At 31.3% G+C, this 27,878-nt stretch overlaps 4 protein-coding genes across 8 annotated transcripts; 3 read left to right on the top strand and 1 right to left on the bottom strand.

Annotated features, from left to right (window-relative positions):
- Positions 1 to 935: 935 nt before the first annotated feature.
- On the top strand, positions 936 to 2,317 carry LOC124833693 (uncharacterized). The gene is made up of 2 exons (XM_047308231.2): positions 936 to 1,439; positions 1,631 to 2,317. The coding sequence occupies exons 1-2, from the start codon at positions 962 to 964 to the stop codon at positions 2,128 to 2,130; spliced, it is 978 nt and encodes a 325-aa protein (XP_047164187.1). The 5' UTR covers positions 936 to 961; the 3' UTR covers positions 2,131 to 2,317.
- Positions 2,318 to 4,759: 2,442 nt separating this feature from the next.
- On the top strand, positions 4,760 to 9,646 carry LOC124833680 (putative carboxylesterase SOBER1-like). Of its 4 annotated transcripts, XM_088105549.1 has the most exons (7): positions 4,760 to 5,081; positions 5,554 to 5,606; positions 6,121 to 6,244; positions 6,370 to 6,491; positions 9,182 to 9,289; positions 9,382 to 9,510; positions 9,619 to 9,646. In XM_088105549.1, the coding sequence occupies exons 1-6, from the start codon at positions 4,775 to 4,777 to the stop codon at positions 9,472 to 9,474; spliced, it is 807 nt and encodes a 268-aa protein (XP_087961675.1). In that variant the 5' UTR covers positions 4,760 to 4,774; the 3' UTR covers positions 9,475 to 9,510; positions 9,619 to 9,646. The 4 variants fall into 4 exon arrangements, with proteins under 4 accessions (XP_087961675.1, XP_047164169.1, XP_087961676.1 ...); XM_047308213.2 differs by having other exon boundaries at positions 9,382 to 9,646; XM_088105550.1 differs by lacking the exons at positions 9,182 to 9,289; positions 9,382 to 9,510; positions 9,619 to 9,646 and adding an exon at positions 7,424 to 7,798.
- Positions 9,647 to 14,587: 4,941 nt separating this feature from the next.
- On the top strand, positions 14,588 to 15,479 carry LOC124833724 (uncharacterized). Its single transcript, XM_047308270.2, has one exon. The coding sequence runs from the start codon at positions 14,676 to 14,678 to the stop codon at positions 15,303 to 15,305; it is 630 nt and encodes a 209-aa protein (XP_047164226.1). The 5' UTR covers positions 14,588 to 14,675; the 3' UTR covers positions 15,306 to 15,479.
- Positions 15,480 to 23,580: 8,101 nt separating this feature from the next.
- Positions 23,581 to 26,308, bottom strand: HT1 (Protein kinase superfamily protein). 2 transcript variants are annotated; one of them, XM_088116256.1, is made up of 4 exons: positions 25,350 to 26,308; positions 24,581 to 25,036; positions 23,757 to 24,018; positions 23,581 to 23,643 (listed from the first exon to the last, which is right to left on the bottom strand). In XM_088116256.1, exons 1-3 carry the CDS (start codon positions 25,788 to 25,790, stop codon positions 23,770 to 23,772), a joined length of 1,146 nt encoding a protein of 381 aa, XP_087972382.1. In that variant the 5' UTR covers positions 25,791 to 26,308; the 3' UTR covers positions 23,581 to 23,643; positions 23,757 to 23,769. The 2 variants fall into 2 exon arrangements, with proteins under 2 accessions (XP_087972382.1, XP_047164167.1); XM_047308211.2 differs by having other exon boundaries at positions 23,581 to 24,018; positions 25,350 to 26,307.
- Between the last annotated feature and the right edge of the window lie 1,570 nt (positions 26,309 to 27,878).

Consider the following 27,878-nt stretch of genomic DNA (forward strand, 5'->3'; position numbering starts at 1 on the left):
AAACTTACTGACATCTCTTAAAAATGAATACTGAATGTACTTTCCAATCTCGATCAAATCTACAAAATTCTAATTGAAGTTAAACTAATATTTTAATCGACATCAAGCTAAAGAAAAAATATGGAAGAAGCTAAACATTAATTTAATAAAAAGAAGCTATAAATATATTTGTTACTTTTAAAAATTGTATTTTATCATTAAATTATAAATATATGTATATATATTTTGATCCTGTACTTTATAAACATTATGTAAAACATTATTTTTCAAACATGTGCGAAAATTTATATTTGTAATTCATTATACTTTATTTTACATGAGAACAATGTTTGATAAAGTACAATGATATACATATTAAGAACAAAATCTAATTTTTTAAAATACTTTGATAAGAAAACATATTTAACTTCAGAAAAATAGTATGAACATTTTAAAAGTCTTATTTTAATACTATACATTAAACTTTATATTACCATATTTTTATTTCTTTTGAATTGATCTTTTATTTTTATAGTAAAATGTTACTTGTTTAAACAATAAAAACTATAAAAAGTTTTTTTTTTCATGAATCTTAAACACTTTTTAGTTCGGCTTATCTTTTTAATTTTTGTCTTTATTTTTAATTTAAATTTCAATATTTTTATAATATTAATTCCTAAATTAATTTCACAATACACGTCTTTCAGTGTTGTAGGTTAAGGTAGTACAATTATTTTACCCTAGAAATGATACATAATTTCCATAATGGCACACAGACGGGAAAATGAACTTGGACGGGTTTCGCAGTTTGGTTCAGGAAATAATGTTGTCATTTGGACCACATTCGTGTGGCAATTAAACTAAATCTCTACGGTTGCTACAAGCAAATGTCCGTTTCAAATTCCAATGTGTATAAATACATTGGTGGAAGTAGTTTCTCGTTTCTCATTCTGACTCCATCTACCTTCCCTTGGGTCGTTTTATGTACACATCATTTCCACATCTTATCATTTACACCATACACAGTATATATACATTCATCCCATATTTACATAACAAAGAAATGGGGAGGGTTCCGGTGAGCTTTGAGAGGGTGGCTGCGGCCTTCGAGGCTGACGTGGCACGAGTAAGGCCATGCCAGAGCGGCGAAACTGAGTACTCGTCGGAGGATCTCACTGATTTATCGGACCTTGTGAAATCCTTCATAGAAAAGGAGGGAGAGGAAGAAGATGCGGTTGGTGTTGGTTGTGATGACTCGGATGAGGATTTGGAGTGGTTTGATTCTGAGAAAAGGGAGATCCTTCAAACGATATTCAGTGATGATGGGGATGATGATTTCAAACGTATACTTAGAAGAGAAATTGATCTTGCGTTGAATCTTGTTGTGGAAAACGAGAAATCGGCACCCCAATTCAAACCGCAACTGATGTCTAGTCTGCGCGAGAGAGGTTTTGATGCTGGTGAGTATTTTAGTCTGTTCTTGATTTGTTGGAAAATTGAAATTAATAAGCTTACCTTCATTGTTTTAACTTTCAACTTTTTGATTTAGTGAAATTGACACAAAAGGATAAAGTCTAAGTTTATTTTTGTCCATTGATTTATGGGTTATGAAATGAATTTTGATTATTTTTTGTTTTTCTTTTATGTACAGGGCTTTGCAAATGCAAGTGGAAAAGAAATAGAAGATTCCCAGGAGGTGACTACGAGTATATTGATGTAAATTTTGCAGGAAATCGATACATAGTTGAAATCTCCCTTGTGGCAGAATTTGAAATAGCTCATCCCATAAACCATTATTCTTCTTTACTTGAGATTTTTCCTCAAATATTTGTTGGAAAATTGGAAGAACTGAAACAGGTTGTGAGATTAATGTGCAATGCTATTAAAAGGTCTATGAAAAGCATAGACATGTACATACCTCCATGGAGAAGAATTGAGTACATGCAAGCAAAGTGGTTTAGTTCGTATAGAAGAATAACTGATGAGGTTGCAACTAAAAGAACATCGTCTTCTTTATCCAGTAGCAGGTCTATTGGATTTGATGCAATGAAATCGTACAAATGCAGAGATGATTACGTGAGTAAACCTGCATTTGGAGTTTACCATTTGACGAATGCATTTTATGCTGATGGCCCTGGGATGTTACTGTAGTCAAATTATGTAAAGGATTGTTTGGTAGTTCTGTAATGAAAAAAATTATAGAGGTATTAGGGGTTGGTACATGGTTTTGGAGCTTTGGAAAACTCCAAAATTAGACATGGATTTTGGATCCCCAATTAAATCTCCAATTTTTGTTTCAGAAATTGGTGTATAAAACTGAATTTTAATTTTGGTGTCATCACCTTCAGTTACACAAAATTTCTATTGGTTTTTAGTATTGTCTTTTGCTATACATTAAAAAAGGAAAATGTTTTTTTAACAATTTTTTTTGACAATTTTTTACACTAATTTATATGATAATTTGTGATTGATCTGTTTTAAATATACGAACCAATAAAATAATAACACATAATCTGTTATCAAAAAATTATTAAAATATAATGAATTGTTACTTCAATTTTTTTAATATATTTTAAAATAATGCCCATCAATATTTTGAAGACATGGCAAAAGAAACTTATCACAGAATTCAAATTCATAACAGAGAATCCAAATTCACAGGAAAAGGGTAATATCTTCTATTCAAACAGTAATAAATTATAAAACTAGGTTGTATTAACTTCTTTGGCAGTATTGTTTTTAAAAAATCTTATAAATGCTACTTTCTTTTTCGTATTTGTTACAAATAACTTGTAAATTAATTGATTAAAGTACTTTTTATTAATTGATTAGTCATAATTTATGAATTTTAAATTAATAAACTAGTAGTTTATTAAATTATAAATATTTAAATATTACTTACTGATAAACTAATTAATAAAAGTAAACAAACTGAACTATTAACATAATTATAGTAAAGATGTTAATTTTTTTAAATCTTATAAAATTCATTACTGGTATAAAAATTTCAATTTTACTAATTTTATTTAAGCTTCGATAATGATTGAGGTAAATGAATATTAGCTTTACAATTATGTCAACTCTATTTACGTGTATTTTAAATCTATAGTTTTAACTAGATATCTAATGGGATGTTTTAAATCGTCCTAACTCTATTGTATTTTAAATTCAAAATACTATTAATTCTCTTTCCAATAAATAGACATAACAGTTACTAAATATTATTATAAGTTTGAGATTATAAATAGATAAACTAATTATTCGAGTTCATTTTATAAAAGACTACAATTTATCTACAAATTATTTTATTTCCTTTTTCTACATTCTTTATATAATTTTGATATTTTTGTTCATCCTTTTTTAAATATCAAAGTTCATTATAGAAATATTTACGTAGAACATAATAATTTTTTCAGATTATAGTTTTTAATAGAGCAAATTTATTTTTTACTAATTTATTTAGTTATTTAGAGATATGTTTGTATAGGGTGATAGGTCTTTGCACGAGTTTTTTTTTTTTTACTTAGATGAATTTTTGACTATTTATGATCATTATGATATATACAAATCATTTGAGTTTTCTTTATTCAAGTAGAGTAGTTGAATTAGATACTCAAGTTTATGTAAAGGAAACTAGTTTTTTTTTTACTAATATTATGAACTAAATGAGTTGTAATTATCTATTTGTTGTGTTTTAGTGGATTGTAAAGCGTGAGTAGTGTTGAATATTAATGTTTATTAAGTTTTTTTTGTTAAATTTGTTATTTGTTATATTAGTGTGATTGTATAATCATTGATCATTTAGGATATATCAATTGAGTTCAATTTTGAATTAAATGAAGTGATTTTAGCATAACAAAATAAATAAAAAATACTTAAATAAAATAAGTTGAATATTTGATATATGTATAATTTTTGAAATTATGTAAACTTGTTAGACAAGTTAGTAAGTCGTTAAGTGAAATTAAATACTTTACATCCATGGAGTTCAAAGTTATATTATACTTACTAGATGAGTCTTGTGAAAAATATTTCAAAGAGTTTAGGTCATTGAGTAAGTAAAATCTGACTAAGTGAAACTCTTTAGGTAAACATTTATCAATGTTTAAAATCATTTGACAAGTCTTGTCATTACTCAACGAAACTGTTTTTATAAAATGTTATATGAATGTGAGTGACTCATTAGACTTATTACAATAGTTATAATGATGATAAATGAATGTATGATGTTTTATAAAACACTATTCAATAGTTTATTTTGATTAATTTTCAACTTTAATTTAACTATTGTGTGACAGTCTAAGCATTTGAAACGATGAAATTGTAAGTGGAAATGCTTAATAAGTTTGAGCAAAAGAAAGAATTATGTATTTGTTTGGGATTCATGTGCATCTGTATATATAGGTATCTCCTTTTTAATTTCTTTTTACGAGATAAATTTATATAATAGAATAGTTACATAACTTTTACTTAAAACAAAATACATTAATATATTTATTCTAATGGAAACTAATTACTCTAAAAAGACATCACTATTTTCTTTATATTTAACTTTGTTTCAAATTAAAACATTACTTTAATATTTGTAACGATTTATTTCTCGCAAAATACAGTATACAAATTTATTTTCTAATAAACCCTCCATACATGTGAACACGATTCACTAGAAAAATAAATCAAGGGACCGTACCTTAAAATCGAAATAGTTATAACGATACCTCTCTTAAGTTGAAGCAGTAAAATGCTTGTAAATAACTAAACTAAAATACCAGTATTGTAATAATCATATAATGCAATGAAGGGCCTAGATGAGGTGAGAGAGATGAAGGTGATAAAGTTTACCGTTACATTATTAATCACCACGATTCTGTTTCTACTGTTCTTCCCCAAAAAGAGCATAAACCCCTCTTTTCCACAGCCACCACAGCGAGATTCCTCTTCCTCCTCCATGTCCAGGGCGCGAAGCTTTGTTCTGTGGCTTCACGGTCTGGGTGACTCCGGCCCAGCCAACGAACCCATCAAAACTTTGTTCACTTCTCCCGAATTCAGAGACACCAAATGGTCCTTCCCTTCTGCCCCTTCCGCCCCCGTTACTTGCAACTGTACGTCTTCTCTTCTCTACCTATTCAAGAGATCGCCGATGTTCTGCTCAAATTTTAACCGTATCATTACGAATATTCATTCACCTGATTGGACACTATCGTGTTACGAATTTTGCTCTTTCCTCACAGTCACAGGCCAATCTCTGTCATATTAATTTAGGTTTTTAGGAGATCTTAGCTTACGTGAGTTCAAGGAAATGATTAGGTGTCGTTAATTACAAAGTTAGAATTTCTAAGTGATGCTTCTTTGCTAATGTTGTTCGTATAGGTGCACGCTATATCCATTTGGTACCATTTGTTGTATTTACAATTCAAGTTTATACTGCATATTCGCATTTACTTACATGGGATTTATTGACGTCGTGATAGTCTTGAAATCCTCTGTTCTTTAGTTACAATGCAATGAAGATGCCGCGTGCTTTCCCATTTTAAAAGATGATTAATATATTATTTTTATTTGCTCTTTTTGTAGATGGTTCTGTAATGCCTTCGTGGTTTGACATTCTCGAGATTCCTGTCACAGCTGTAAGTTTAGTTTTCTTGTCTCCTGTATTATTTCTTGTGTAACCTCTCTGTTTTCCAAATATAAGTCTGTTTCGGTATCAAAAATCTTGAAGTGAAAATAATAAATGGTATAACAAGCTATATCCTATCCCTTTTTTCAGAATGCTAGGAGATTTTATGTCTCCTTTTTCCTCATTTTCTGTATTGCGAAGCGCTGTCAGAATGCCATTCGAAGTACAAATATTACGTTTGCTTGAATTGTATTTTTTTTTCGTTTATGAAATGTGAGACGGTGAACATTATTATGCTGAAAGCATTACTTGTATTTTTATCGTGGCTGCGCCAGCTGTTTACCAAGCTTAAAGAGGGTCTCTTTTCCTTTTTTTTTCGTTTTATGTTCAACTGCTTTGATTCCTAAAAAAGTTAGTGCTCTGGCTGAGCAACTAGAGTTGGGAAGAAGTCACTCTTATCCCGCTCAGGATGATGTTGCCGATCTAATAAATTTTTGCTGAAAAAATGTTCTGCTTATTGTCAGGAATCTCCAAACGACGAGAGTAGTTTACTTAAAGCTGTTCAAAATGTGCATGCTACTATAGACAGGGAAATAGCTGCTGGTGTAAACCCCAAAAATGTATTTATCTGTGGATTCAGTCAAGGAGGTCTCTCATTTCTTCCCGTTTCTATTTGAGTGTGTCAGTGATCAGTGTATGTGTCTGCTTCTGAAGAGTGGGCCATGCTTGTGTATATACATAGACTGTTTTCTTATGGTGATATTGTTTTTCAGGTGCCTTAACCTTGGCTAGTGCTCTACTGTACCCTAAAACTTTAGGTGGAGGTGCAATCTTTAGTGGTTGGGTTCCATTCAATTCTTCTATTACAGAACAAATTACGCCCGAGGCAAAGCAGGTACTAATCCTTGTGTGCCAACCTTAATATTTTCTCTTCCGATTCTTTTCTTGTCAAGCTTAGCTATTTTCCATTCATTTTCTTTGAGAGTAACTATCATCATTTCGGATGGGAAAATAAAAGGGTTATCACAACCAGTTTGGCTCAGTACCAACTCTCTCTTGGTCCTAGGATTACGTGGAAATATTGAGTTTGCCTTTATCTTTTTTCGAAGTTTGAAACAATTATCCAAACAAAAGTACACCGATCAACATAGAAGACCACTTCCATGGCTATAAATACACATAACAGCTTATATTTCTATTTCGTTCCAGTATCAAGCTATTAGAGCATTTTCTATAGCTGTAAAGTTGCAATACTTAAATTCACGTTATAAAATTCATGCTATTTTCTATTTGTTATTTTTCGTATTAGGAATTAGGTGATGTGGCATTAAGCTGGTGGGAAATATTTGTTGCAACTTTTCACGCCAGAGCACTGTAGCAACTTCTTGCTTTTATGCGTTACCTGGGACACAGAAAAAGATACAGAAAATATTCATAACGAATATACTCTCTACTCTTGCTGTTTTTTCGATCAAAATCTGCTGTGTGACTGGTTTTATTCATGAATTAGTTCCCCTACTCTTTAGATTAAGGGATTTTCGGAGTCTAACTCCCTAAATCCAAAGTTCCAAAGTCCAACTACCCTATTCATGAATAAATTCAGGCAGTGGCGGACTGCCAGATTGGCCTAAAAGCAGTTTCATAGGTTTTTGGGTTGGTTGGTTGTTACCCGCGGTTGGTGAAGGACTTAGTAAAATTGCAAAACCGTTGACATATATGTTACAACATTTTCAAATAGTGCCTGTCTTCCAAGGATTGAAAAATGTTCTTATTTTAGCACGGTACTGGCTCTCCCCAATTTTTCTAAGACTGTCATTGTGGTGACAGATGCCTCAGGTTCTGGATTTGGTGCAGTTTGAATGCAAGATAAGCACCCCATTGCTTACATTAGCAAATCCTTGAGTCCTAAGCACTAAGCTATGTCAATATACGAGAGGGAGCTTCTAGCCATAGTATATGTTGTTCAAAAGTCGGGAGCTTTCCAATGATGCTTAATAATTCTCAGATGGAGCTATTGGAGCAAACCTAACAGTTGGTCTGCTGATGATACTATTCAATTACTTATTCAGGAGCTTATCTGGGATCCTAACAAGCATCTGAAATACTCTTGGCATAGATGAGAACTTAGATGCAAAGGCAAATTATTTATTGGTGCCAATTCTGATCTGAAACTTATAATATTGAAATGATTGCGTGACTCATCTGCAGGGAACATTCTGATCAAGACTTCACAACTTCCACAATGAAATCTCTGTTTTTCTGGAGAGGTATGCTGGATGATATTAGCATGGATTTCATTGAAGGCTTCCCACCTTCTCATGACAAAGAAGTGCTTTTTCTAGGGATGGATAAATAAATAGGCTCACTTGTCACATCCTTTTACTGCATTATATGTTTTGTTTTTGGACAATATCTTCAAATTACATGGTCTCCCTAGCTCTATTTCTAGCAACAGGGATCATATCTTCCTTAGGGACGTCTGGGCTAAAGTTTTCCAGGTCCAAGGAGTTTCTTTGAACAAATCCACTTCATGTCATCCACAAAGTGAATGGTCAGACCAAAGTTGTTAACATGCGGTTAGAGACATCCTCAGTGCACGTGTTCAGACAAAGCCTCTTCATGGTCTAAGTGGGCGTCGCTTGCTAAGTGGTGGTACAACACCAACTATCACTCTGCCCTACACACTACTCCTTATGAAGTGGTTACTAATTGAAGAGCCGTATAGACCCTCACTCTGTTGTCATTCACCCTTTGCTTTTACACGTTCATGACCATTCAGTTAAGGGGATCCAGAGGATAATATTGGACAGAAAAATGGTCTAGCGAGGTAGCATCGCTACTGGTAAACTGTTGGTCAAGTGGAAGAATTTACCTAATGACCAAGATACTTGGAAATTCTACTATGATCTCTTGAAGAAATTTCCCAATTTATGTCCTTGAGGATAATTGAACAGGGCGTATTGTTACAACATTCTATTGTTGTAAAGTTTCTTTACTATATAATTCACATTATAAAACTCATTTTTCTATCTTTCATTTTCCATATTAGAAATTTGCTTATGTGGCATTTGGCTGGTTGGAAAAGTTTGCTGCAACTTTTCACGCCAGAGTACTATAGCCACTTTTTGCTTTTATGCCTTGCCTGGGGGCTCAAGAAAAGACACGCAAAATATTCTTTCTACTCTGTTTTTTCTATCAAAATCTGTTGTGTAACGAGTTTTATTCATGAATTAATTCCCCTATTCATTACATGAAGGAGTTTTCGGAGTCCAACTCCCTAAATCCAGAAGTTCCATTTCACAAGCATGGGTGCCAGCTATGTTGGTTTTTCTCATCGGGGCTTGATGTTGTCGATATTCAATTTTCCTTGGAAATTGTAACAATGACACTTCATAGTCTTTAACTCTTTATGTTATTAGAATTAGAATCACTTTTAGGTGTATCCTGAGCATGACACCAGAATAACTTGGCATCATTCGATTGGGTTTTTAATATCCTACAATAATATTTGACTCAAGTGAATTTGCGGAATGCAGTTGTCATTTGTTTTATTGTTTTTGACGTATTTTATGTAAATATCTACAGACACCCATACTATGGTGCCATGGAATGGTTGATAAAACGGTATTGTTTGAAGCTGGACATGCAGGTCCCCCCTTCCTTGAAAAAAATGGCGTTGGTTGTGAGTTTAAGGTGAATTCTATGTTTTCAACAATTCAGTTATTTATCCAATAAACCACCTTCTGTCCATCGACGTTGACATTTGTTTCGTTGGCACTCCGCAGGCTTATCCTGGTCTTGCCCACTCCATAAACAATGAGGAGCTGCGGTATCTCGAGTCATGGATCAAGGCACGCCTACAGAGTTCTTCCCAATAGTTATTTCAGCCTGGAATAATATAATCTAAATTCATGGTAATGTTTTAAAGGATTTAAATTGTTTTTGATGTGTGTTTTGTAGCACGTTTCATACACTACTTTTAATTTTTTAATATTTTTGCGTGAACTCATAAATTGACGCAGAAGCTGCAACACAGCGCTTTCATCCTCATGCATCTGTCCTGGTAGCTGTTTGCGAAACACACCCTATTGATGTAATTTAGGATAAATACTAATATGTTAAATAGTTTTAAATAGCTGTTACATTAAATGAAGAATTTTATATTGAGTTTATTATAATTTATTTTTTAAACAAACTATACTAGAATCAATCTCAACTTGAAATTTTTGAAACGATCATCGGAATGCGTGCTATTATCATCTTTTCATCAGTGGGATATAATAGGTACGACTCTTGGATCAATTTACTTTAAAACAGAGATGTTTGCTTTTTCTTACATAATTATTATTGATGAAAACATGGGCAATAATGATCATGGAATTGAGCGTAAATTTTGGAATTTGGAACTTTTCTGAAATAAGACGAGAGGGTGGCGGTGAATAATGCAGAAAAATGAGAAAGTATGTAGAAAGTAGGAGTGGTAAAAATAGTGAAAATGTGAGTGATGGGTATTTTCTTTTTGGGTTTTGTGAAGAAGCACAGCCTTGTCCAAAGTCGAAGTGCGGCATTTTACGAGATGGCAGTAGTATGAAGCGTTGGTAGAAGATGATTTTGATTTTGTGGTGAATGTTGGTCCCTGGTGAGTGGGGTTTAGTTATGATCGAAAGTACGTAATGGGAATTTATATGGTTTTAAGAGTGTGGGTAGCGAAGAGATGGGATTGGGCAGGGGGGCTCACTCTCTGGAATAAATGATAATGAAGACATTGAAGTGCCTGACACATATCAAGCAACCCTTTTTTTAACGTCAGACCTGCATCTTATGCCTATTATTTTCCAAGCATCCAATGCCTTTTCATTTCATCTACCTTCTACATACACATCTCCATGCCTTTTTTTTTTCTTTTTCATCAATAAAACATCATAAAACTCCTTAAATTCTAAATTATTTTTCTCTAGCTAAAAGGGCATGTTCTGGACTAATGCTAATCAACCATGTTTACAACTGTGCTTACTTTTATTCTAAAACTTCCGGTTTAATCATCAATGTAGTGTATTGACATTTAACTAAATCTTTCATCATTCAAATTCATAATTTAACCTCATTCCTTTCATAACTAAATTAAAACAATAACTAACATTTGGAAATGTTGTTTGACCAATAACACCACATAGACAAAACCAACATCTCAATTTCATTTTTATTTAAACGAAAATCATCAAGTGGTGAGACATTTAACTTGTTCACATTCTTGCTTGAGTGAGAAAGATTTTATTTTAGCGAAAATACTAAAAAATAAATTTTATGTAATAACTCATTATTTTCGAAACTCATCAAAAACATATTTCATCAATTATATTTTTTCTGACAAGTTTAAAATATCTAATTTCAACTGTCTACTACGCAAATTTCATATTTAAACCATTTTAATTAGATTTTACAAATCATTCAAAATAATAAATTAGCTTTCACTGTTCTATCAAGTTTCAAATTACAATTCAATATGATTTTGATTCAACATGCAACATCTCACTATCAAAAAATAGAAACCACTTTCCGATTTAAAAACCCCATACAAAATTTATCACCAAAATCTAAATTATCATGACCAGCCTAATCATTCCAGTTTTATATTTCATCCAACTTGTAAGCATAAATAAAACTTCAGCACACATAACTTCCTCTATTTGAAAATGATTTTCACTCCACGAAAAATTAAAAATGGTTGAAAAAACATCCCATTTTGAAGTAGTAAAATAATATAGTTATTTCACGATGTATGATCAAGATCAACAATCCAACGTTCAGTAAGTTGTTCAAGGGTCCAAAAATTGTCTTCAACTCTAAGTCCTCTTGTACCTGTTCGTCAAAGTTGTTGAGTACCTACACAAGACACTTTAATGTTAAAGTAAACTCAATCTTAACGGTTCAAATATTAATGGTACAGTATATGCATATCATCTATCTTTCTACTTTAAACTTATATTTATAGATTTTAGGATAGACTTATAATTAGTATTGACCTAATTATGACAAAGTTGTGAATAATCACACTTTACTTCTAAGTTAGTCAATATTAAAATCAATTGTCTTGATTGTTAACCGTGATCGATCCAATTCTCCAATCGTCTGGTTTTGATGGTAACTTATTCGTGAATCATAATAAAAACTAACTGTTAAATATATGACTAAATGTACGATGATAGAATAATCAAATATAAAAAATATTTAATTAAGAATAAAAAACCTAAAAAAAATATTTTGTTTAAACTAACTTACCAATATTGAGTTCAAATATTAATAAAAAAGACAAACTACAGTTATTCTATATTGAAAATTGTTTAAACAAGATTGATGATTTACTTATCAACTACCAAAAGATAGAACGTGATATTGAAACATAACTTTCTAAAGTTTAACTTTTCCAACGTCTTTCCTAAAAAAATAAGTAGACTTTAATAAATGCTTTTTATTCAATTTTTTTAATTATTTTAAATGAGTAAAAATGGTAAAGAATACAAAACATTGTAACTAGACATCAATTTTAACTTTTATTCAAAGAAAAACTTACATATAATAAAAGCTCAAACTTAAAAAACAAACACAAAATAGCACAGATAGACATGCCAGATTGCCGATTACTACTATACTAGAGATTAATTTAACTTCATAAGTACTTCTGCAATCTCTCAAGATTATTGAAGGACTCAAATAAATAATGATGCAATAAATTGTATTTTATTGCTCTAAAACATTATATAAAGTAGAAATAAAAATATTTGAAATTAAAATATATTATTTATTTTTGGAAATTGGAAAGAACATACCAATTCACCAAATGATTGCGGTGTGAACAGTAGATTTTGTTAAAAGACGACGGTAACGCACAGTCACCAACTGGTCAACGATCCTTCATGCGCATTCCAAAGGTTGATCTTTTAATTCAAATCTACGTATTCTTTGAACTTACGGAGGAAAAAATTATGACAATTCAAACAAAATCAATTTACGCTATTCCTCTTCTAATTTTATCAATAAAAGTAAAGTTTTATTTTTCAAATAGAAATTCACCTTAATTTTAATAAAATATAAACTCAAATCTTTTTAAGTAAAGCTTAAAATTCATATATTGTGAATAAAAATAACTTTATTATAAAAGTAAACCATATTATAACCGGAAAAATATTATTTTTGGATCAAAACTAGTCTTCATCGTGTATGAATTCGATTATTATACAAACATAACGTTGAAAAAAAGTATAGTTTCATTCGTGCGTGCTGCATGCTGCATGGTCATAGTCAACTACATGTCTTCACAAATATATTGCCACACTTGCGTATGTTTAACAGTTAGCATTTATTAACATTTTTTTAGTGTTCTTTATTTTCAAAAATCGACTATTCTAAGGAAAAGTTTGCGCGTGGATGTATAAAACAAAATTCAACTCATAAAATTGGATACTATTCTGTTTGCATAACAATCAATTATAATTTCGAAGAACTTTTTCTGGTTAATTTATTTTAGATCAAATTCGTAATTTTAATCGATAATGGAAATTTGAAATATCCTAATAGTGTATTAATTAAAGACACCCTTTGTTTTTAAATAAATTAAAATGTAATTTTTGTATCATAAGGACCGGACGGTCTAAAGAAACAACGCCGAATCAATCTTACTAGACGAAAGTACTAAGACCGGCCGGTAGACCATGAATAAGGTAAATGGCGATTAGAGTAATTGGACTGATTGAGTAGTAATTAACTTTTACTAATCTCAAACTCATGGCGAAAATTATAAATACCGATCAAAGATAAGTGATAGATAAATTACATTTACTACATATTTATTACTTTTATTAAATTACCGAATTGTTGATTTTGAAGGATCTTTTGACAGGTTCCTCCCCGAAACATAATTAATAAACTCTAATGTAAAATTGACTAATACTTTATTTATGCTATGCACACGATAAAATGGATGGAAAACTTATCTACGGTCGGTTACTTTAGCACATTCTTCTTTTATATTTTTATTTAAATAAAAAATATCACGTTGGATTAGCATACAAACAAATATTTGAGTTCCTAGGAGTCTTGGTCCCGTGAATTTTTATTTTTTAAATATACATATAAACATTTTTAAATATTAAAAGATTCAAGCATATAAAAAATACTATTCTTTTCATTTCAGTAAAAGAAAAATCTTTTATTGTTTTTAGTACATAAATAATATTATCTTTTCGAAAATTTTATCGTTAGATTCTAGCGTGTTCCTACTTTCAAGGACAGAATCAAGAATTAGATACTGTCTAAATTTTAGAAATTATATACCGTATATATATATTTTTAGAAATTATAGTCTATGTTAAATAAAAACACTCATTTCCTTTTATTTTTCAATTATTAGTAGCAAACTATTGTTCAATTGTGGTCTATTCTTATTTTTTAAAAAGATAATTTAACGAATGAGTTATTTTTTGTTGAAGATATGATAAATAGTTTTTGTGAAAAAGAATGTTTGGATTACATTTTGCATACGAGAATGTTTGGTAGACATTAACTCCATGAATCCCTTCTTGGGTGGTTGTCATAAAATTCAGTGTTATTGATTTTGTAGTGAATAATTAGTATTGGACTAAAGCCTACAGCTGATTATAGTAAATTACTTAGAACAAAAACTGGTTATTATTAAACATTTTATTGAATAAAAAGGAAATTAAAAATAGAAAGTGGGCAAAAACCCTAATGAAAGTATGTACTTGGGGTAGTTGCAGACCATACCAACTTGGAGAAAGAGAGAAACAGAGTAATTAAGTCCCACAAATGTCGAAGCATCGACAGGGACAAATCACAGCCGTGGGACCCAACCCATCACAAGCGTCCAATTCTATACGGCTGGGTCGCACCAACACCCGCGCCGCACCCGATGCCTTTCTACCTATTTTCCTTTTCATATTCGCATTCTCTCTCTTAATAGTTAATAGTTAATCGAAGAGAATCAGAATAATAATAAAAGTTCATCAACCCTTCAAACCTCAAACTTTTGTTCTCTTCTTTCTCTCTCTCTCTCTTTCAAACGATGAAGAAGCTCTACCGTAAAGGAACCGTCCACCCCTCCCCCTCTTCCTCTCCGCCGCCGCCAACCATCTCCGACCACCTCTCCTTCCTCCCCTCCGCCATCCTCACCCTCACTCTCTCCCTCTCCCCGGAGGACCGGGAAGTTCTCGCTTACCTCCTCTCTTGCTCCTCCTCCTCCTCCAACAACAACCACTTCTCCAACAACAACCACCACCACCACCGCAGGAACCCTAAGGTGGTCGTGGATGGCGATCATCCTCCTCTCTTTAACTGTTCCTGCTTCCGCTGCTACATGAGCTACTGGGTGCGCTGGAACTCCTCTCCTAACCACCAACTCATCCACGAAATCATCGACGCCTTCGAAGACTCTCTCACCCACACGGCGAAACTCTCCAGAAAGGATAAAAGAAACAAGAGGGGCTCCAAAGCCAAGCCTCCCGAGTTGACTCGCTCCGAGTTTCACTCTTCGCCGGCCGAAGCGCTCCCCGAGGGGAGCGGTAGTGGAGGAGGTGCCGGCGGAGAGGTTGAAGTCTGTGAAGGCGTTGACGGTGGTGAAGGTGAGGAGAAAGGGTCGGTGAGAAGGTTTGTTAGTTTCATCGGAGAAAGGATTTGGGGTGCTTGGGGTCCCTGAGTGAGTTTTCAAGAGAAAAGGTGGGTTTAATCTTTACCCTTTCTTTCTCTCTTTTGTTTTTTTTTTTTTAATTTATTTCTAAACTTTATTATTATTATTATTTTTTGCTTTTTGTACATTAATCACTTCTCTTGAATGTATAAAAAGAAATGGCAGTGTTTCTGCTTTCCATCAGTTTTGTTACAGTTTGAATGAAAGCATAGGCATGAAAATATAGGACACACTGTCCTCTTTAGGGGTATTGAGCCAAGGACTATTTCTCTTAAGGGAAAGTGACCTAGTGGATTTTTGCTTAATGGAATGACTTCATTTAATTCTTTCAAAGATGGAGGTTTTTTTGTAGGTTTGCGTAGCTCCTCCATTTCATTTTGACTGCCATATGAAGAAACATAACTAAAGCAACACTCAACGTTTCTGGAAATTTTAAACTCGATTCCGATATGATTAATTTCTCATCAACATTATTATTAGATGTTGTATATGGAAGTTATGGAACATTTTGAGATAGGGACATAACTAAAAGCTTACATTAGAAATAATATTACATGCATATATATATATATATATATATATATATATATATATATATAAAGAAAGTAAAATAGAGGGGCATAGTAGTGTGGTATTTTTTCACAAGAATTTTCACTCCATTGTATTTTTCTTCTATCAAGTATTTTTTATTTGGTTTTATTTTTAAAAGCAGTAATGATGAGGTGGAGCCCTTGAACCCCTATGATTTATGTGTTGGTGATATTTTATAGTAATTATTTTTTAATATAATGGGTGAATGATGATTAATTGAATATTGATATTATATGGGATGGGAGTAGTATAGGGAAGTGAGTAGGAGACGGTGATTTGTGGTGGGTAGAGATTCAAAATGAAGTTCATTCCCAAAAGTGCCCCGAGGCTGTTAGCATTGTTGGTGGAGGAGGCGAGGGCATTCAAGGTTTAAAAAAAGAAAATACGTATATTTAAATTAAGAGTAATAATTAAGATGTTAATTTAAGGTTAATGAATGGGAAGAAAGAGGGTTAGGTGTGACAAAGAACGAGGTCGGCAAAAGAAAAGGGCTTCGATTAAAGCAAACAAAAAGTTGTTTTTTCTCTCTCTCTGCTTCCAATCTCTGCTTCCAAGAGCCATTTTATTCACTCTACTGTCTCAAACCCAACGTCAAACTCTCCGTCACTATTTTGATTTAAATAATCTTTTTAAGTACTTTTATTTTTAAATATTATCATCTTTAAAACAATTCCACTTCTTCATCCATATTATTCTTTTTGGTTTTTTTGGTTAGAGCATATATTTTGGTATCTTGTAGTAATAGTTGAAAGTTGTCTTTTTTTTTTTACAAAAGTTGACTAACGTCCTATATTTTGTAAAAACAATGATTCACATTAATCTTTTCTATTTACGACATTAAAAAGACTAACGGCATATTTGCTTTGTTGGCAACGTTAATCTTTTTTATTTACGACGTTAAAAAGACTAACAACATATTTGTTTGGCTGACAAAAACTTGATGACGTGTATAATTATGATTGACGGTGACATTGTAAGATTATTTGAAGTCAATGAGAAGATGGTATGTGACAGATCCCTTTCCACCCAAATTTAGGGTTTTACAATTATAGAATGGACAAGGGCTTTCTCTGCAAATGAAGGTTCTACCACGAATTGTCGTGGAAGCATGATTCAGGTATTCACAACAGTGGCGCTATTGTTGCTTAAAGGAGAACGTCATGACACTACAATTCGGTCCTCGAGATGTAAATGAGTTTCTAGTTCTATTTTGCACGAGAACGATGAATTCGCGAGAAAGAAATGCAATTTAGAGTTTCTATTTCTGGATTTTTGTGTTTAATTTCGCTCACACTTTTTAACAGAGCAAGGAAAGAGGGTTTTGTGTTATTAGATAATGCAATTAGAGTATAAAGTCCTCTGGGTGAATTTTTGTTCTTTAAATATATAATATACACTATTTTCTTTATTTCATTTAATGATTTATGTGTTATTACCTATAACGTTTGATTGCATCAAACTTTTTCCGTCTACTAGATTTGCTGAGAGGGAAGTTTGGAGGAAAGGGATCAGAATTTTAGGAAATGGATAGATGAATGTCGCATTAAAAAATGGATGCTAAGATTGCCATTCTGAGGAATGAAATGACAAACCTCAAGACAACTTTAGCAATAATGTTTTTGATGCTGGAAGAAAATCAGAAGAAATTGGTGTCAATGCTGGAGAGGAAAGAAATTGATATTGTAATTGTGAAACCCAAATTTTGGGTGGAAAGGGATCTGTCACGTGACATTTTTTCATTGACATCAAATAATCTCACAGTGTCACGTCAATAATAATTGTACACGTCGTCAAGTTTTTGGCAGCAGAACAAGTCTGTCATTAGCCTTTTTAATACTGCAAGCAAAAAAAACTAACTTTTGCAAAATATAGGACATTAGTGAACTTTTGAAGAAAAGGGAAACAACTTTGAACGGCATCTTATAAATCGATGGATCAAAATATATTAAACTTTTTTTTATCACATATTTGTAACTACTTTATCTGGAAAAAAATGTTTACTTATTAATATTTTACTTAAATAATTCTCTCTGCTGATGAAATCTTAACAGAGTTTTGGTTTTTAAAATCCAACTTGTAAGCTTCTCAATCCCTGGTAAGAAGAAAGATGCGCTGTTCTGATGAAAAATAGTTTATGCAAATTATAATTACAAGAGTCTTGAGAAACGATGGAAAAATTTCCAAATTATGTTTAATAACTAAATACCATTATTTAATTAAAAAATATTTTCCTTAACGTTTTATTTGTTAAGTGTATAATGTGATTTCTTTTATATAAAAGCAAAATGAAAAGTTCAGTCTTGTTTGTGTAGAATGCCTTTCTATTATTATTTTCAAAATTTTAATAAACAACTTTTTTTCTTGCATAGATACAAACTTTTCGCTGTGTATAATTATTAATATATATATTATTAGAAATTGAAACAAAATTGAAACTAAGAATATTTTGAAAAAGAAAAATAATAATTATTGTACAAGAGATAATTTAGAATGAAGAATATAGTATTGTCAAAACGGTTATTTGATAATTTAATACAGTTTGACTAATTTGTTAACAAATTAAAAAAAATTGAATTTGATCTAATTTATCACAGGTTAATAAAGTACACATATTAACTTAGAGATTCACTTAATTACAAGATTTTAGAGTTTGATAAATTAAAAATTTGAGACATTGAAAATTTCAACTTTGGATAGAAGCTTAACGATGAATTAACGAAAGGAAAAATTAACTAAAAGAGAAGATGATGCGTAATGTACATTGTAAAGTTATAAAAATGACACCTTTAATGTTAAAGTTGGTTGAATTAAGCAGTACACTTTCCTTATTTTTCTATTGATTCTTAACTTCGGAAAGTATTTCTTTTAATTATAAAGTAACATACAAACAATGTTGTTCGCAGAAAAGTTGTACTTCAAATATTTAAAGTATAACGAAACATCCTAAATATAATTAAGCTGTTATAAACCTAACCAAATCATAAACTATTTTTTTATATAAATCTCAATATTCTATCTTGTTTCACATTACAAATTTAAATTAATGAATCATAGCTATATATTAATTATAATATTTAAAAGTCAGTACAAAAGTTTTAAATGCTCTCTCTTCTTATTCTTGCGAAGTATGTTTTTAAAAATAAAAATAAATAATGTATTAAATACGGTGATCAATTTCATAGAAAAATATTTATAAAAAAAATAGTATAGAGGAACAATAATATTTCAAAAAATAAATAACTAAATTTTTAATTTATAAAGTATTATTCGACAATACGGAATTGATGAAAAAAATTATTTAAAACTTAATTTATAACATGTTAACATTTTAATTCTTATAATTAAATCTTCTTCTTTCGTCCTTCTATACATCATATTGCAGCAAATATCGTTAATTACTATATTGTATGAGACATTTTGATGAGGGCTTTCTTCACGCTTTTTGCAACTTGCACTACTTTTATTTGTTACACTAATCATGATGTAATCATACTTTATTATTCATCATGCTATGAAAATAACTCATGTATATTTATATATGAATATGAAAAATAAAATAAAACAATTAATTACAATCTTTGGATAAATTTTAATGTCTAGAATTATTATATGTTCAATTAAAATTTGGGTGTGATGTGACCTCTAATTTATTTTTTCTGAGTGAAGGAGATGGATGACACTTCTAAAAATGGCTTCACCCGTTTCATTTTCATACATAAATAGAGTGAAAAATTGGTCCAATTTAATATTTTAATCGCTCCAATAAATATAAACATTTTTTAAGACAGGACACGTCATTTGTATGTTTGTATTGTGTGGCCTTCAAATTTAAGATATTTTTTAAGATTTTATTTTTTCAATACATATATATTAAACACAAGTTTTTCCTGAACAGAATAATTTGTAATATTTTTTAATTAAAAAAATACATGTTTGTAAAATATATAAAAAAATAATTCCATTAATAATAATTCTAAGAATGTGTAAAATATCAGTTGAAGGAGATTTCAAACACAGCACCCCCATTACATAGTTTATTTATTTAATAACGAAGCTGTCAATAAAATCCACCGTAGATATATACGTGTATATAAAACTATAAGAAGGTGGTATTAATTTTCGTTAAATATAAAGTTCGAGCTTTTAAAAAGTATTACAATATATTATCACTATTGTTTTATATTAGAAAATAATGAGAGTTTTTAAAGTCTAATCGGCTTATATGTGAAAATACTGTCTAAGAAATTAATAATTAACTTTGTTATTATAAAGTACCGTGATAGAGTATGAAATTATGAAGGGTAATTAAGAAAAACTCCTTTCGTTTTGTGTCATAATTTTTAATTTAATAATCCTTGACTTTGTGCTATCTATTAACTTAAGATCATAGCTTTTGTTAGGAGTAAATTTTCAAACTTGTATTTTCCCTTCTCTCACGGTATAACTTTAGAAAATCTTCTATAGTCTTTGGCTTAACCATTAAGGAAACCAATATAATAAAGTTATATCCATACAATCATGTGACTAAAGAGACAAATAACATGTAATTAAAAACTGTGACATATTATAGTAATGTAATTATCCGATTCAATATAGAGTATGATTCAATAAGGTTTTTATTAATTAAGTATATTTATTTTCAAACACTCTAAATTTACATATATTAAAATAATATTCACATATCATAATTTTTTGATATTATAATTATTATAAGATGTCATTATATAATTATTAACTATATTATTATTATTATTATATACTTTATGTAATTATTATTTTAATAAAAATATAAACTTACAACTCATGTTATCCTATAAGCATAAGTAATATTCAATAAAAAAACTACTTAATTCATAATTATTTATATTTACTGAATATCTCAAATTCTATAAAAGAAATAATTATAATTTGACAACACTTTTTTGACAATATTTTAACACTATTTACGTGTGTGATTGATCTATTTTGATGCTTATGATTATTATTATTGATTGTGGAGTAATTTTAGATCAATAATAGAATGACACATGTTAAAAAATTGTCAAAAATATATTTTTTTAAAAAAAAAATATCATTCTGTAAAAAAAAAAAACTTTCCAGCTATCTCTAAAATCTTATAACTCTAATATTTTTTTTCTTCATTAAAATTGAGAATCAGTTATGTTTCTAAAACTTTAAATATAATAAACACTTTCTATAATTACCATCGCTACCTATAACTTTATCTTTTTATATATAATCAATTACTTTGGATTTTTTTATTGGTTGAATTTTCTATAATGTGTTGACGTAGGTCCATCAAAGAGCACGTGTCAAAGTTAAAAAATATGTTAATTTAATATGAATGTATATATACTAAGAAATATAACAAGAATTTTTTAATAGAAAAATGATTTTAATTAATGTGGATAAAATGAGATAATAGTTAATTTATAAAATAATATTAAAAAAAAAACTCGTCGATGAGCTCTATGCACATTGAATTTTAACTTTCGTAGCCTTCTCTAACCTTGACCTCTGCTCACTCTCCCTCCATTCTATGATATGGACTTGCGTTTACCATGTAGAAAGTGGGTGATAATGATTATTTTTATTAAAAGTTATAAAGTACATGTTTGGCAAAATTAGTTTAAAAACTGGTTTAACGGATTTGAAAAATTTATAGATAAACTACACAATTTTTAATTTATAGATGATTTCTTTAAGATTTTTTTCTACTCTACATTTGACTGTTAATGTTATTTTATATCTTAAAATATTTTCAATTGAATTTAAAATAAAATTAAAATAACATAAATGTAAGCTAGCACTATACTATGATCAGTGTAAAGAATGATTAAAGCATTATATTATTAAAAGAATGGAATAAATAATATACTTAGCGTGTTAATTTTTTCACTTAAAACTACGTGAACTCCAACTCAACCTTTCAACGCAGTCAAATGCTCAAAATTTCAGAAGGAGGTAAGATAGTTGTGTTAATGTTGTTTGTAACATAAACAAGGAATCATGGAATTTATTTCAAATAATATTAAAAATACATTTTTTAGGTAATTTTTAAATCTGTTTGGTTAATGACGATAAATTGATAAGGAGAAAAGTAGACGTAGTGGAGTTAGGTATTGGGTCCGTCATGTCTTGTCACTTTTCAACTATGATTCTCATGCGCCCGCAAATTAAGTTACTTACTAATTACCAACTAATGCAGCAATGATCCAAGTTATTTTTTTAGTTGGTAATTAAATATACAATTAATTTAAATTTTCAACAAATAAAAATTGTGTTTTGTTTAAATTGATAAAGTTATAACATCATTTTTAAATTTCGTACGATAATTGAATTTTAAGCTTAATTTAATCTACAAAATTAGTTTATAAGATGAAATTGTTGGAAATATAAATGTGAGTCTAAGTCCCACATTGGATAAAAATGAGAAAATAGAACATTATATAAAGATGAAAAACACGTTAACCCATTGCATTAAATTTTTTGGTAGAAAGTGGTGTCAATCCTTTATGTGGTTCAGCTCACGTCTTATTGGTATTATGTTTTTTCGATGAACTTCTTCTTTAATAGACCCAATAGAAATTTATACTTATTTATATACTCTAAATTTATCTACTAGTAGGTGAAATTTGTAACATATTTGAAAGACCAAAAGAACAACAGAGGAAGATGGGCGAAAGTTGATTGAACAGTGGCTAACAAGGAGGATGTTTGTGCAGATAATGAAGTGTTTTCCTTTTCATGTTTGCTATTTTTCTAAGGCTACCATTGAAGATACCGCTAGATGCTTTCATACACTGCTGCGCCACACATTTTTTAGACACATGTGTCCCACTACCCAACAAACAACGTTTTTTTCCCTTAAAATGTATACCAGAGATCCTCAAAGAAAGTGAACAAAAGAGCAATCAGAAAAGCAAGGCGTGCATCAAGAGTAAGAACTCACACATCTGTCACACCTACTGCTTCTAATATTAAATACCAATTACATATAACTGCTACACAGCTTACCACGATTCCGTACACATCTAAAGTTCCCAACATAAGAATATCTGCTGGACTCACCTATATAAACTCTACAATAACACCTGAACTGAAAGTTTAATTATTCACGAGTAACCATCACAGTAGAAATCTAGTGATCATTTTATAGTTAGCTTGCAGGGTGCTTGATTAAAGTGGAAATTAACTTCCAAGATAAGAAGAGATAAAACATAAAAGAGGGTTAGCTTTAGTTAAGAATAATGTCAGCGCTAGTGGTTGGTGGAATTTAACAGTTGCCAATGTATTAATTAATGCAGTAGTACATGTTTGTCTTAGGAAAACTTAAATCTGCAAACATTGTTATATTAATTGTCTTGTATTTTTAGTAATGATTAAGAAATACAATAGAATTCATTAATCAATCAGTTATAATTAATGAATGTATTTGAAAGATTATGTGAAAAGAAAAGACCTATAAATAGTTTATGTACTTCTCAATGTAGACAACAAGAAGTCTTAATATAGAGTGTATTTCTGATGAAGACATGTTGTCAAGAGTTTGGTAGAATGGATGGTGTTGCTTTGTTGAGTTTAGTTAGCATATGGTAGTTGGAGGTTGGAGTGCTTCAGATTACGGTTTCGGTTTCTGGTAGCTAAAACTATATAATCGCACATTTTTTTGCATGCACAACATAGGATAGAGTTGAAGCAATCAATTCCACTTGTACTAGAGTCTTTAATGAAATAACCGATCCCTTTGACACAACTGAAAAAGGTACAGTTACATAATAATAGAGTTGAAAGAACATGAAGCATGTATAATATAATATCTATAACTTATATAATATGGATTGATTGATGATGACAACAGCAATATACCTTATCTAGGGAATCAAGCCTGTACAGGTATGGAAGAGCTCATAGAGACGCAACCTTTTAAGCGTTCGATGATGATGTTTTTGCTGACAAGGCCTGAATGATGAGTCAGAGGAAGACCCTCCTTCACGCACTCATCGTACTTCTCCAGAGTGCACACAATGTCACTGAAATCTGGCCTCTTTGAAGGGTTCGCCGACCAACAACGTTTTATCAGATGGGCAAGCGCTGGTTGGCAACTAGCAGGAAGTGGAGGCCTTTCGTTCTGCTAAAATAGCTCTAATCAGTGCTCAATAAAACAACCACAATACCAGATGCTAACGCAGTAAAAACAATATCATGCGTTAAAGACACACTGATACTGGTTTTTAATTGTCAGACACATAAAATGATACCATACTATTATGTCACATTAATGTAACACACTGGAACAATTGTTCACTGATATGTTTTCGAATTGATTGGGCCATTTGGAGAGTGGTTGCTGGGAACAAGGTAGGAGGGAACACATTGAAGGCCCATCCATTTGATCCATTAAGGGATCCAAATCAAGACCATGTTGGCCCGTGGGCCCCCTCTAACAAAAAGTCAAGATCTTTGGACTTGCTATTGCACTCTTTGCATCGAATTCATCTCAAGAGTTTATAGAAAATTGGACGGCCTTGTCTTTGAAGGAGTTCATAGAAAAATCTATCTAAACAGACTTAAGAAGTATTAAGTATAACATTAAGCATTACTTAGCATAGGTACAAGATTAGCTAGGTAGAAGATTAAAGAGTTGTCTCTTTAAGATTAAGCAGAGAGTTATAAATGGATAGGGATGTTACCTTCTCAGCAACAGCAAAAGCAGCTTGAACAGGGGTCATTCCCTGGAATGGAAGTAGAGCAGTGGTGAGCTCCCAGAGCACAATTCCAAAGCTGTAGACATCAACTTTACGAGTGTACGGTTTTTCCTTAATCATCTCAGGGGCCATCCAACGGTATGTTCCCATGTTTCCCTTGGTCTCCCGACACCGTGTTTCGAGACACGATGTTCCAAAGTCTGCCACCTTAACCCTCATCTCATCGTTGAGAAGCAAGTTATTTGACTTTAGGTCTCTGTGGATCACACCTTGCGAATGAAGGTACTCCATGCCCCTTGATATGTCAAGAGCTAACCGTAGTATGGTTTCTGTGGAAAGAGAGTATGGTTCTTTCTTGTTTAGATACATCCTCAGAGTTCCTTGTGACATGTATTCTGTTATGATACAGTACACTGGCGGTTTTTTACAAGCTGCAATAAACTGTAAATTAATACACCTTTATTAGTCACCCCTCCATCTTCAAAATCTCACTCATAAAAAGAAAGAAAATAATTACTCTTTTTTTATGCATACAAAGATGAGATTGCATAGAACATGATTATCTATCAGTTGTTTTGAGTATGCGGTAGAACTTTGAAGTCAAAAACAGTTCAACAGTGTTGTCCTTGAATTCGAAATCCGACAGAAACAAAAACTCATAAAGCTAAACAAACAAAAACATGAGGACAAGAAGGTATGTTTATGTTCACAGACTAACAGTTTGAGTGCTGTAGAGTTTTAAGAGCTTAATGACCTGCACTATGTTAGGGTGAAAGAGACGTGAAAGTAAAGCAACTTCTGATTTGAATTGCTGTTCGAGCAAGCCTCTTCTCTCCTCGTCCTGTGTGGGAATCCTCACCATTTTTACAGCAACAGCTCTCTGCTTGTAAATTCCACGGTAAATCCTACTGTGAGCACCGGAAGCAAACTTGTTACCTATGAAAAGTTGGGAAAGATCAGCAGTCCATTCTTCTTGATCCTCCTTTGATGCTTCCCATGTCTCCACATTCTCAGAGTCCAATATCATGGACCATGATTCCAAGCTGTCAAACCTTCTTCTCTCCATGTTCTCCAAGTCAGAATCCAACCGTGCCCTCGAAGAAGAAGAGGGTTCTGGCAGAGGCTTACTCTTGAACCTCCTCAAACGAAGCGCATGGAAACATGAGCCTCCCATTGATGCTCTGCCAAAGTTCATGCCTCTGAAACAAATACGTGCAGTGACTGATGCCTTCTTTCCTTGTCAAAACAAACTGTCAAAAGGAGATTTTCTTCTGAACGTGTGAACCGATTTCAGGAAGTGCATAAACCGATTCCGAAACATAGGCTCCAACACAAAATGAAGAACAATAAGAAGAATACGAGTCAAAATGACTCATTTACGAATTCAGAGAAGACCCTTTTGACTTGCAAGAGAGGAAAACGAAGAAGTGCTCATATCAAGCACTTGCCACACTTGGTTTATCAATCGAAAGCTGTGAAGGGTGAAATTTCTGCAACAGAAACGTAGGAATTGGAAGTAATTAATTGCAGGGGACGTTGATGAAGATGGAAATTGTAAGGAGATAGAGATGAGAATAGAAGAGAAGAAGCAGTTTTCACGGTTTGTTTCTGGTAATAGGACGGGTCAGGAGGATTAGGTCGTGTAGCACCATAAAGATGAATTCAAAGGGTGAAGCTTCAAGGGTGTCTCGTGAGTGCTTGGTTCAAAAGTGGAGCCAGAGAGAGAGAAAGAAAGAGAGACTTTTTGCTCGATTTTAATTTAATTGAGCTACCTTGCTTCTGTTCGCGTTTCTTTTCTTGCATGCATCATCACATCATCAATGATAAGTGGCCACAGTGCAAAGCATGGTAGATTTCAGCTTTGCGTTTTGCTCATCCAACAATTTTGTACTTTTCATTCTGCTAATCGTTTGAGATATGTCCCATGTTAGCATCCTTTAACTGTAGCACCAAATTGTTAGCACCAAAAAGCTCCTTCAATGCATGTACATGTGGCACCTAATCTTGCCAAAAAGATAAAGATTAAAGCGCACACAAGAGCCAAGTCAAGAACCCTTTGATCCAAATGCCACGCATCATTCAACTCTTAGTTTATCTTTCCTTCTTCCCACACAAAAAATGTACTCAAAGGTACAGAAATACCTTAACTGAGGGATTTTTATTTGGATTTGCATGAACTATATGTGTATTCCATCTGGGATTGTCAATTCAATAGATTGATTAGATTGATGCAACTTGATGACTTCTTTAAGCATTTCAATTGTGGATCATCTTAGCTTGTAATATTCTAAACCAAGCATTGGATTGAATTTTTGCAAAGGAAGGGAAGTGTGGAATCATACCTTTTAAATAAAAAGTGAAAGGTGTGTGAATGAGAAGACATATTTTATAAATATATAAAGATGAAATATTAAGGAACAGAAAATACCAATGCTTCGTTCCAATCCCTCTCAATAGTTTGATTCCAAAACAACTACCACTATCAATCATGAGTTTTTTTTTACCTTTTCGCTATACCGGTTAGTTAATTTTTCCATTGCACTTAAATAGTCTTACTTAGGAATCAAAACTATAAACGATTTAAATACAGCTTACTTTCTTATTTTGTGAAAACAAACAAAATTATAACAATCTTTATACTTCAAAACGTATAATACTAGAAATCAAGAATTAACTTCACTGAAATGTAGATTTTATTGTGAATATTCTTTCAACTTTTCTATAATAATCTTAAATAAAAAATGTTAACTTTTTATATAAATATTTTTTTAACTTAATTTATTTATAATATTTTTAGAGTTATTTTTCTTATCTATGAATTAGAAAAAAATAGGTTTTTAACTTAATTTACTTCTACAACTTTTCGTATGAATGGGGAGAAGTCCAATTGATATCATTTGGATACCAAAATGATATGTTATGGTGTCAAATGATATTATTCGTATAGGAAAAAATATGACCGTTTTGAATTCAAATTCTCACGAGACATAAATAAAAAATAAATTAAAAAAGAGTGCATAATAAGATAGAGATGGATGTGCCACAATCTAATAGATTGATAAGTCAGTGAAAATTTGTCATAAAGATTGTCATCTTTGATCAAAACCATAATTAGAGATGCCACAATCTAATATATAGATAAGTGAAGGAATCCTCTCTTAATGAAAAATGAATTTTTATATAATGATCATCCAAGACATATGTATTTGGTGTCCTTATATATGGCACACATGTTTAAGTACCTAAAAAACTCTAAAAAAAATCCAAAAATTTCAAGCCCAAA

This window comes from Vigna umbellata, chromosome 1 (assembly GCF_029865625.1).
Source record: "Vigna umbellata cultivar VRB3 chromosome 1, Vumbellata_1.0, whole genome shotgun sequence".
NCBI lineage: Eukaryota > Viridiplantae > Streptophyta > Magnoliopsida > Fabales > Fabaceae > Vigna > Vigna umbellata.

What these genes read in the sequence shown, in the direction of transcription:
- LOC124833693 (XM_047308231.2), top strand. Translation starts at nt 962, where the DNA reads ATGTACACATCATTTCCACATCTTATCATTTACACCATACACAGTATA. An exon ending in CGAGAGAGGTTTTGATGCTG is followed by an intron (nt 1,440 to 1,630) that starts GTGAGTATTTTA and finishes TTTTATGTACAG; the next exon opens with GGCTTTGCAAATGCAAGTGG.
- LOC124833680 (XM_047308213.2), top strand. Translation starts at nt 4,775, where the DNA reads ATGAAGGGCCTAGATGAGGTGAGAGAGATGAAGGTGATAAAGTTTACC. An exon ending in TCGAGATTCCTGTCACAGCT is followed by an intron (nt 5,607 to 6,120) that starts GTAAGTTTAGTT and finishes GCTTATTGTCAG; the next exon opens with GAATCTCCAAACGACGAGAG. An exon ending in TTACGCCCGAGGCAAAGCAG is followed by an intron (nt 6,492 to 9,181) that starts GTACTAATCCTT and finishes AAATATCTACAG; the next exon opens with ACACCCATACTATGGTGCCA.
- LOC124833724 (XM_047308270.2), top strand. Translation starts at nt 14,676, where the DNA reads ATGAAGAAGCTCTACCGTAAAGGAACCGTCCACCCCTCCCCCTCTTCC.
- HT1 (XM_088116256.1), bottom strand. Translation starts at nt 25,790, where the DNA reads ATGAACTTTGGCAGAGCATCAATGGGAGGCTCATGTTTCCATGCGCTT. An exon ending in TTCACCCTAACATAGTGCAG is followed by an intron (nt 25,037 to 25,349) that starts GTCATTAAGCTC and finishes ATTAATTTACAG; the next exon opens with TTTATTGCAGCTTGTAAAAA. An exon ending in CTTTTGCTGTTGCTGAGAAG is followed by an intron (nt 24,019 to 24,580) that starts GTAACATCCCTA and finishes CTATTTTAGCAG; the next exon opens with AACGAAAGGCCTCCACTTCC.